This window comes from Embiotoca jacksoni, unplaced genomic scaffold (genome assembly GCF_022577435.1).
Source record: "Embiotoca jacksoni isolate LCO1_2020_lvr unplaced genomic scaffold, fEmbJac1.0.p SCAF_8, whole genome shotgun sequence".
Taxonomy (NCBI): Eukaryota; Metazoa; Chordata; class Actinopteri; family Embiotocidae; genus Embiotoca; species Embiotoca jacksoni.
In genome coordinates this window covers 7,517,501-7,529,070 of record NW_027185436.1, presented here as the reverse complement: position 1 = coordinate 7,529,070, position 11,570 = coordinate 7,517,501, and the positions used below count along the sequence as shown (strand labels likewise).

General features: G+C 43.1%; 1 protein-coding gene across 2 annotated transcripts in view; it reads right to left on the bottom strand.

Moving 5' to 3' along the window:
* Window positions 1-1,797: 1,797 nt before the first annotated feature.
* The window catches only part of prr16 (proline rich 16), a 13,088-nt gene continuing 3,315 nt past the window's right edge, over window positions 1,798-11,570 (bottom strand). For both annotated transcript variants that reach the window (XM_069138693.1, XM_069138694.1), the window contains exons 2-3: window positions 8,595-9,687; window positions 1,798-3,592 (exon numbers count right to left, since the gene is read on the bottom strand). In XM_069138693.1, coding sequence (XP_068994794.1) covers window positions 8,818-9,687 — 870 coding nt within the window. In that variant the 3' untranslated portion in view covers window positions 1,798-3,592; window positions 8,595-8,817. The remainder of the gene's footprint in view (window positions 3,593-8,594; window positions 9,688-11,570) is intronic.

Genomic DNA, 11,570 nt, shown 5'->3' with positions numbered 1-11,570 from the left:
AGTCCCTAGAAGTTGGACAAACATTTATTATGATTATTATTATTATTATTAATTACGAAGTAACAACATTATGTTAATATAATGTGATATGGTGAAGATTAACGTCTCAATTGAGTGTCTGTTTTATTTTGACAGGCATTCATAATTTATTCTTTTACTTAACCAGACATTTGACTTGATTTCTACATGATAAAAAAAAAAAAATGTCAGTTTAACATTATACCGACACCTGGCAGCAAAATAAACCTCACTGATTAGTCAATTAATGGGTCATTTTTCAGGGGAAATGCAAAACATTTTCTGGTTTCAGCTTCTCAAGAGTGCTTTTGTTTGTCTTATGTGACTGTAAACCGGTTATTGTGGGAATGGTGGGGATTTTTCACTATTGTCTTTTTTTTATGTAAAAAATGATCTGCAGATTAACCATTGAAAATGACAGCCTGCTGCTGCTCTGACAATATAACAAGAACTGCAACTACAAGACCACCACTGGAGTGTTATTAAACCTGTGTTGTATGCAGCATTTAATGGTTGTAGAAGCTGCTTGAAGAAAAGATAATTAACTCTATTTATATATTATTGAGTTTTTGAATCTGCAATAATGCCTCATTTCTTATTGCTTATTCTTAAGTGATTTAAAACATTTAGAGGGGCAACAATTGCAGAAAATGGAGCTACTCATGTAAAGGGTGTGGTCGTTATGAGGCGACTTGGACTTGGGTATTTTGAAATCATTATATTGCTACTATATTAGATATATATTCTTTCTATTACTTAAAATAGCCTCTCTGCCAAAATTGTAAATTCACAGAAATTACAGTAAAGCACCTTAGAATTAATCTTTAAAAACGATCTGTAGCAACAGCTTGCTTTTTATTCACATGATGCGAACAGCTACAGCGCAACCACATCCGTCTTTGAAGTGGTTGCTTGTTCAGGAGCATCAAGGCAGCGAGTTCAACATGTTCTTTTCCAAAGCACATCTTATGAGTAAATTTGTCCAGTTCATGGATTTGACCTTATGACACTGCAGTCTTAAGCTCGCCTCTCTGTCCTCTAGACCACCATTGTCCTGTTTCCTAAAACCCTGTCCTTCATTTTTATGGCGCTGAGCTGCTGCCTCGCTGTGTGTGACCCTGACAGGCCACCATGAATTCATTAGAGTATCCTGCTTTTTTTTTTTTTCTTTTTTTTTTAGTCCTTCTTTCATTTCATGATCCATTCAGTCTGTTTTTTGTGCTCCCATTATTGTCTTGGCTTTTCAGACCAGCCACTCCTACCTGCCCGGGTTTCCCGCCTGACGAGGTGAACTGGAGGTATGAATACTGTGGGGATGATTGGCCGAGTGGAAACAGATGAGAGTAGAGGAGCGGTGGGTCAAATCAGGCGATGCAGCAGACGGGAAAGCAGGCTGGTCTGAGGAGGCAGTTCTGAACACAAAAAGCAGGCTGCACGAAGGTCTAACGGGACAGAAAACCCAAACAGAGTCTCTTCTGGAGCCTCGATGGCCTTTAGCACCGCCAGCCTGCTATCTCATCACATTAATCTTCAATTAACTGATGGAGCCGCTGAAGCCGTTCAGTGTATTTTCCATTTTGAACTGTTTGCCTGCACTGCCGTTTGGTAGCTTTGATTAAGTGTGATGCTCTTGCAGTTTAATTTCCTCTATTTGACTCCCGGTTCACAGATTCCTGACATTACCAAAGATTAATCTACAAAAGCACAGTTTATAATAGAGAATACCGACATGAAATCAACAAGAAATTCTTCAGTTTAAAGTACACAAACACACCGACATTAAGTGCAAAGAATTTACTTCTCACAAGTTATTTCTGAACAGTTCGTGAACACACAACAAAATATCACTGACAGCTTCTTCTTCTTTTTTTTTTTTTAGACATTCCAATCGTCTTTAAAACAGATTCTTTATTGATCCAGAGTTCGGTCATGAATTCAGTCCCTGCGTCTGATGAGAACAGAGAGGTGGAGTTTACGAGTGTGGTGCCTCTAATCTGAACGTGGTGAGAAACTGTGCATTAAAGACATTTTGTTGCTCACCAGCAAACATTTCTCAACCCTTTAATATCCAGAATGGCCTATGAATATGTGTTCACCTATTATAGTACTATTCTTCTTCCCTTTAAATCTGTTTCTTTATATATATATATATATTTTTTTAATTTCCTTCTCTGGTTTTGATAAGTACTATATGAATAAATGTTAATGTTATAATTTATGACTCATCAGCCAAAGCCACGTGGGAATTTGTCAGGTTTGTAGTGACTGCAGGATTAACCTGACGGACATCATATGAGGAAATAACTCTTATTATGGAGAGCAGAGCACCCTGCATGTTGGACCCACCAACAGACAGCCTCTCCACAGAAATGCATAGAAAAACACAGTGATGGCAGGACAAAGTGAAGAGTCAGTCATGCATCCATTCGGCCCCATGCCTCCCGTCTGATAAAGCACATCTAGGTATTTGGTTTACGCCACTTCTCTTCTCCGCCTTACTTTCTTTTTCCTTCCTCACAATGCAGCCCATTCTGTAAAGCTTCTCAATGCGCTGAAGATTTTCATCCATACCAACATCATCTTGTATATATAAATAAGTAATCCTTCTCTCCCCTGTCCTGCTGAAAAACACGGAACTCCAGTGGATGTCAGCTTTTGTCAAAATACCTCTCAACACAATATCAAAAATATCATCTCTTTAAATGTTAAAGTCTCTGTAGAAAAATGCCTGAAATATATCCATATCAAACATGTATATTTGTATACAAAGAAAATTTGATGCAAATTATTACTTCTTCAATAATCCCTTAAAGCTGCAACTATACCACACTGTACTGCATGTTATTGTGAAGAAAACATTGCCTACGGGGCACCAGTTGAGCAAACAGAGTTTGATGTAGAACGAACATAATGTCTGGATACAGATCAGTGACCACATCGTCATTCTTTTCAAGACTTCAGTCTTTCCAAAAACAGAAACGCTGTGGCTGTGCATATAGCACACACTGACACAATGTTATTTTCTCCTTATCTTGCAGTCCGGCAGAGCAGCAGTTTGCTCACAGGCAGACATGTTGGGCTCCGCACACACAAACAATTACATTTCTTAAAAGGCAAATTCCGCCAGTTGAGTAGAGCTATTGATTTCCATCTGAGTATGCACAGAGCAAAAGTCTGCGTAGACATCAATCAAATACTGGCTGACATCATTTCACCCCATCTTCATCTTAACTCGCCTCTTTATTTTGACGATAGGGTCTCAGCAGTGCTTTAATCTTTAATTCAACCATTTATATGGACAGAAGAAAAAAAAAAAATCACCTCCACAGCTATAAATTCATCTTACCTTACTGTTTGGCCTGTTTGACAGTGCCTCAGCAAAACTCTGTCTGGAGGTTTTTAGCGCTCAAAAGTCAAAGCATGAATTAGTCTGGGTGATCTTGTGTGGTGTTATCTGCTTTCTGTAAAAGAAGGTTGATGCTCGGCCTCGACTCTGTCACCGATCAACCCCGTGCCGATCGGCGTCATGAAGCGAGCCGACCCTCCACTCGTGTCTCCAGTATCGCAAAGGGCCCTGCAGAGGAAAAAGAGGAAACACATTAATGTGAATATCTTGAGTGTGCAGAGGAGAGCCACTTGACAGCGACAGCAGCAACGATCGCTTTTCATGGAGCAAAATGAAAATATAGCCGGGTATGATTGCCCAGACACGAGCACCCAGCAACACATACACAAGCCATTACAGTTAATGAGGCTGAGCCGTTTTGCACATTTTCCTCTGTGGATTAAAAAGCCTTCCCTTTTGGGAAATGACAGCTCTTCAGTGTGTGTCACTCCTGTGCTTTTATTCAGTGCTTCTTAGTCACGTCTGGAGGGGTTCGACGAGCGGAGGACCCCATCTGGGCCCCCGACGCTCTTACAAATCTGATTCTGTTGTCGAGATATTGTTTACCTTCCCTGCGTAAGGTGCAGCCGACGTCTCCAAAAGAGCATGAAATCCTCAGATTAAGCTTTGCTTCACCACCGAAGCTTTCAAAGTTGCACTGAGCCGTCTCACGGCCTTCGACTCCGTCTCACACACATGGCTGCATGTACCCAAGCGTCTTTTTGTACTCTCATACACCTTTAACACACACACACACACACACACACACACACGCACGCCTATCCCTTCAATATTAAAATAGACGCGCACACGTTTTGACAACACGCACGCAGACGTGCCCACTCATTTTCCCACATCATGACTTTGATGAGTCACTGATAAAGAAGCACCAAGACGAGCCAGTATTGCTGCCGAATGTGCACCAGATTTAATTCCGACTGCTCTGGCGTTTGGCAATGTGGGTCATGTCTATTTTGTATTCTAATGAACTTCGCCTACAGTATCTCCGTTACAGATGGAGTGCCTCTGGCACGCAACACCACAATTATTCAGTTTACATTTTGTTTAATGCTTTCCTCATAACATTTTCATTTTCAATTATCATAATGAAATAATGCTGATTGAGGGAAACAAAGCGAAGTAAATGGCGCATGCAGAATGGGGACGAGCAAACAGACAGCTGTGTCTCCTGGCAGACTTTCACCATCAACAATCAGACAGAGAAACAACAGCTAATTAATATTCACTGGCAAAATGTGCGTCTCACTCTGGCGCATTTATTACCGAGTTTTACTGCACGTTATGCACCTGCCAGGTTGGAAAATGGGATGAAGACAACGCTTCTTTCTTCTGGAAGCATTTTAAGTCCACGTGTGATTATTGTGCGATAAGAAACAAATCAAGGCAACATCTTTACATTTACAAAAGTAACCGCGTCGATCAGTGACTCAGATCTAAGAGAGTTTGAAGTCGCTGTGGCAGCAGCAGGTTCACTCATTCGCCCGATGAAATGAGGCGTCGCAGCAGTCGTGTCAGCAGGACGTGGGGTTCAAATCTAAAACACACAAGCCATAAATGAAGACGCTAATGCTCCTAATAATTTATTAGAGGATGCAAACAACCCGGGAGTAAATATTTTCATCCTGAAAAGCTCATTTGTAATCCGTCACTCAGAAGTGAAGAACACTGAGGCTGCCGCGGGGAACCTTTTGATTAAATACGCAGATGGAAATGCTGCCAAAGGTGTTTGCTGCGCAAAGTGTCAGATATGTTTTAATAATAGCCACCTCAACCACATGCATACAGAAATGCATGTGCGCAAAGAGATTGTTATGCATACAGATGCTGCTGAGTGGGAGTGAATCATCATCCAAGGGGAGAGGAAGAAAGAAATGAGGAAATGAGGGAGAGAGAGAGAGAGAGAGAGAGGTGGGCTATGAGCTAGATCTCTGAGCTGTAGGGAGTAGGTCAGTGCAGTTGAGTCAGTCCTGACTCACGATGGAGGCGGTGAAGATCCACCTCCTCCCTAACCCATTACAACTTCATCCTCCAGCCGGGAGCCCTGGAGCTCAGCTAGCCTTTACAAAAACAGCGATAAACTCCCACACCCATGGTCAGAGGAGCTGCGGCTTCTGTGTTACAGGAACAACCTCGTAATAAGTCACTGATGTGTGTTAAACCATGAGTGATGAATCCAAAGAACAGTTGGCCAGCTAGTACAAATGTCACAACAGTTTCTCTTCACATCCATCACTCTGCCTCTCCACAAATATGAAGTGTCTGGTATGTTGTATGAATATAGTTGAGATTAAAAATAGTGACAAGGATACGACTTTCAACTCGACACTTCAAAGCACCGTGGATTGAAATACATTTGACAACAGAAGCATGTCAGTGGTCTGTTGGGAATCTTCCTTCCTGTGCAGAGCTTTTGTCTCCCCCTTCTGCCAGCAAGAGTAATTACAAAAACTCTGCTGACGCGCGCCTACATCAAAACGCTGGTCCATTTTTTTACATTTTTTTATTTCATAACCTCCGAGAAATGACTCGTGTCACCAGACACCCGAGTTTAAAAAAAAAAAAACTCCCGTTCTGCGAAATACAGAGAAATTAACCTGCCGGCAAAATAAACTGTATTTGTATTCGTAAATCATTGAAAAAAGTTTTGTTTGGAGCTGATACTAAAACTCAACTACCGAATGGCACGAGTATTAAAACATTTTGAATGATATCCAGCTCTAGTGAACACTGCACCAATGTCCACCAACGTCAGTAGTCAAAGCAAATAAAAAAAAAATAAATAAAAAAAAATCCCTTTTGTGACTTGGAGAAGGGAACAGCCACTGTGATCGGTCAGAGAATTAAAAAAAAACATAATTTGTTGTCAAAGCTTGGTGGTGAAATTCAATACATTTAGTTTTACAGTTAACAGACTCAACTCCTTCTGAAATGAAAAATAAAAACTCAGGAACAATTAAGCTAAGAAGAGGACACTGGTGTCCTTGAAAAGGGGGATTATGTGTTCAATTTATTTTTTTCTTGTACTATTTCCAAACACGAAGCAAATTCTTAAGTCTGAAGGTCCAAATACAAAAAAAAAAAAAGGGACACAGAGGGAAATAAAATAAAAAAAAGAGCGCAGATGCCTTTACTTTTTCAATGTGTCCCCTTTAATCATACAGAGCCAAATCCACTGTGTCAATTTCCTCGCCTCAATGATGAATAGTGCATTAGCTAGTAAGGCAGTGCCACAGTTGCGAAAGCCCTCACGAGCTGCATCTATTGATGATACTGACTGCACTTCATTCTGTTCGGCTCCAACGTTGTTTGTGCGCGAGCGCGTGCGGCTGCCGGATTCAATAGGATCCGTTAATACAAGGTAAATATAGTTCACGTTCACCACCGAGAGCAATCCTGAAGAGGACACGCACGCAACCTCGTACGCCCTGAAACGGCAGCACAAAACCCAACGCAGCCAAAACAGCATCAGCGTTGATCTCTCTCCGTCCCACACTTTCCCTCTCCCTCTGGAAAGGGCATTCCTTCCCCTCGCGCTCTTTCTCCTTTTTTCTCATGACTGAATATCCGCTGATCCCTAATCCACGCGCCGACTTTAGATGGTAAGGCCAGCGAGGTCACGCATTGGATTTACTCAACAGTGTGCTATTTGGTACCCTGATTTTCTCCTTTTCTTAACCTTCGAGCTTCCCACCCTGACACAAACATACGAATGACATATACGTATTAAATGGACTACTTATATAACATCCTGCCACCTAAGCAAACACAACTCCACGTTTACCTTCCTGTTCCTTCACTTTACTTACTGACACCTCACTGCCTGTCAGCACGCGCTCCCTCCCTCTGGAGATCATAATGAAATGTGTGCAGCAGCGGTTCAGAGCTTTGTCGAGGCTAACGTTGGCACGAAGGCTGGCTGAGGCAGCGCCGTTATCTCCTGTTGTCTAATCCAGCTAATTAAGGGCATTGCTGGGAGGAAGGTGCTCCTATTCCCATCTAACTGCAGGGTATGCTGTCTGCCCAAGTCTGTCAAACTGACACGTGCTTTTACACACACACACACACACACACACACACACACACACACACACACACACACACACCTACGCGAAGACAAAGACGTGTGCGCTGACACGGGCAAAGTTCAAGATGCCCCGATCGTCGATTTGAGAACTATTTCAGACAACGTTCGAAACATCGGCCGCGTGCGCGCGCAGTTTGTGCACGTACACAGGAAACACAAGCTTTATTAAATGTCTCTGAATAGAAGCTAATAAAACGGAGACTACCAACTGAGATAGAATGACATTATTTCTGATTTGTATTCCCTTGAGGAAATAAAGTGCAGCGTTTTTCTGCCTGATGGTATCTACTCAAGAGCAGAACTGATTAGTTGATTGTCTGTTTAGTCCCAGAGGGGTGGGGGTGGGGGTGGGGGGTGTTCGTATCACAGGGGGAGGAGGGGGGGGGGGTGTCTACACACATGACAGTTGTACGGCTACACATAGATTTGATTAGAAAAAAAATGAAATACGAGATTTTTCAATTCGAAATTGGCGGAGAGACAGACGTTGACACAGATCAAAAGGGCAGTTGTGTCATCTCACACTTTCGTCGATACCTGTCTGCGATGAATTTGATCTATTTGGCGATGTAAAGCTATTTGTGTATATGTAAGTGTCAGAATATGGGAAAATCTGTAGGCTTTGGAGGAAATCTGGGGGGAGGCAGGTTTTTTTTTGTTTTTTTTTGTTTTTTTTTTGTTTCATCCAGAGGGGCATGAATTAATCAGAGCGCCTCTCGGAAAGAACTTCCTGAGTTTGAGACTCGTTAGTACCAAGAGCTTCCAGAAAGACACAGATACAATTGAGCTTTTCGCGTTGCCAGCCGTCTTTTGCCAAACGTTTCAGCTCCTGTATATTTTTCAGTCATTTATCACCGGCCACAAACACCACACACCGCACACATGCTGCTCACAAACATATACGCACACGCGTGACTACACATAAACAAATAAAACTTGTACGCAGACAGACTCACAGAGATGCATGAGCGCACACATGCGACTGCTCTTGTTCTTCCTCCCTTTGTCTTCCTGACAAACACACTCGTACAAACACACACACACGCACACACACACACACACACACACACACACACACACACTCACCACTTCCTCCTGATCTCTCTGTATGTCTCGGCGCCCACGGCGATGCCTTTTCCCTCGGGTCACTTTATCCATCCTTTTGGTTCCTATTTCCCAACCGTTCCTCCCCCCCCCCCCTGTTTGGATAATCCAAAAGTTCCACTGGAGTAGAAAGCGCTCACAAAATAGAAAACACTATGAATGATTCAAGAATGTTTAAGTTCGACAGAACGGGTGGGGTTCGGTGTCAAACCGTGGTGGTGGTTGATTTGCGTAGGATTGTTTTCTGGGGCTTTAGGGAAGGCGTGTGAGGAGGCACACAAGGTGGAGGAGTGCTCGATGTCGGCGGGAAACTGTGGCTGACCGGGAGCCCGCCGTTTTCCAACATGAGTTCGTGAGAGAAAGCACGAGGCGGAGGAGGGGAGGAAGAAGAGCAGCAGTGCACCGGGCTGAGTCGCAGGTCGTTCAGCTCGGCTTGCAAGTGTCGTTCCGTGTCGTCCACATCATATTGGAGGTCACAGTCGGGGCAGTAGCCGTGGTACCGGACCTTCTCACTGAAGCGGACACGCTCCCTCTCGCGGGGCTCCCTGCCGGGGGCCTTGGGGCATTTGTTCTTTTCATGGCGGAGGAGAGGCATGGGCCTGGGCAACGTAGGGACAAGCCCCGACTCAGGGATTCCGCCGTCACTAGAAATGAAGCACGGTGTGGAGGAGAATAAATCCCTGCTCGGTTTCAATGGGAAAACCCCGCCATTCCTTAACAGAGACCCGTTAGCCTTGGATATATTCCCTGATAACACTAATGTCGGATGAGGCAGATTCTTAATGTTGTGATCCTCGGCTCTCACAGGGGTAAGTCTTGGAGGCGGTAGGGGTGGGTGCGGTTTCTTGAGGACAGTCAGGACCGCAGTGGGGTTGACAGGGAGCGGGGCGGGGGGCGCGGGTGTTTTAAAGATGCAGTCATCGGGAAAGAGCTTCATCTTCTCCAGGCTGGAAGCGGTGGTGGTGGTGGTGGTGGAGCTCGAACTGGAGTTGAGTGTGTCCGTCTTGGAGCTGTCTGTCAGTCCGTCCTCCTCCAGTTGCAGGTCACAAGTCAGGGTGTCAATGTCATGAACAACCTGATGACAAGAAGAGGAAGCGTCACTTCGATAGCTGAGGTCAGGAATAATAAATGTGACAATGTCGTGATGAGGGGAGGAAATATCACCTACAACAATCTCAGCAAAAGAAAGAAAGAAAAAAGAGCTGGCAAGTTGGAAAATAATGATGATGTAGGGCAAGAAAGTGAAGGACTTCAACAATATTCTTGTTAGGAGCTGATGTTTTTATCTCTGTAAGTTCTTCGTTAATTCATTTCAATTTAAATTCAATTTGACATTTGAAGAACACACTCTGATCCAACATTTATGAGATTAAAGACTGATTAAGATATTACGACAAAAAACACACGGAAGAGAAAAAAAACCATAAAAAGTACTACAATTTATGGGCAAAACCATGAGCCTGCCAGATTCTGACATAAATGATATATTACATCAATCTCATGCACCAGTAGAACTGAGAGAAGTAACAGCACCAAACATATCCTGGAAGGCAACACACAACAAATATCATTTTTTAATATAAAACCAATGTTAGGGGAGAACAAAAGATGGCAGAGGACGTCATATTGACAAAAAGAAATGGTTAGAGATATGAAAAATCCCCAGACTGTCAGTCTACTATTTCGCAACATCCACACAAATAAAACTAAATAACGGAATGAATTTGTCCTCTTGAAATGTAAGATTATTCATAAATACAGTATACTGCAGACCATGATTATAAAGAGCTGGCAATAAAAAAAAAAAAAGAGTAATAAAGACATTATTTATTTTAATGCTCCACAAAGGTCAGTAGAAATGAATGTAAGATCTCATCAGGTAAATGTTTAAACCCAAAGATACTTCCACAGTTCTCCGTGAGGAAACCTTCTGTCGCAGCCTACAGGGAAATGTGTAAGAACTGTTGCAGCAGAAATTTTGTTTTGTGGGCAACGAGGAAAACTGGAAAAAAAAAAAAAATCTGCACTGCATACTCTACAGGCATATACAAACATATACAAAACATATGCACAACAGGTTGTTCCAGGACACGGGGCTTCACTGGATTTCCAGCAAACAGTCTGCACCAACATAAGTTGACTAGATGACTAAAGAGTGATGATGTGCTTCCCATTAACGTGTAATGAGAGGGAGGACTCGCACTTTGGACATGGACACAGTTACTCTCCCGTGTATTTATGTTTGCAGCGCTCAGACAATACCTGCACCATTTAATGATGCTGCTAAACTCTGCTGGGAACGAATACCTGATACTCAGCAATGTAATCTCTATGTTCCACAGACATTTTCAGAGTTTTACCCAAAAACACTCCCTTCAGAGGAGAGTTCCTTCCTGGTTCTCTTCCCTTGGGGAACTATCTATGACTTTGATGCCCAGAACTGAAGCTGTCAAATAGCTGCATGTTAATAGTATCATAGCTGAAACACTGTTGAAATAACCGAGGAGATAAACTAACCAGAGAGGAAAGTCCATATATTTCCCTTTAAAATATTCATAAAATAATTACGGCAATGACAAGTATGTTACGTTCATTTCCCGAATCAGGATCCTCAAGTCAAACGAACCAGTACGTTAGCCTGCTATAAAACACATTTGTTATTATCTGAGGGTTTGAAATATATGTTCAAGCAGTGTCTTTGAGAAGAGGCTGAGGGAGAAATGAAGAGAGTGACGAGGAGAGGAAGGAGAGCGCCCGTGACTGAGAGGGAGAGATGAAGAGAAAGACAGAAGGCAGTGGAGCTCCCCATGTAGTCTTTAAATGGATAATTTGTTGGGACACACACAAGAGGTAAAACCAGTATCCCAGCGCGCAGCCCCCGCTGTAGGCCAGGCGGCCTCAGCGGCTGTGCCAAGCATCTGGGCAGGGTCCCTCCTCAGAGCCAGGCTCGGCTCCAGT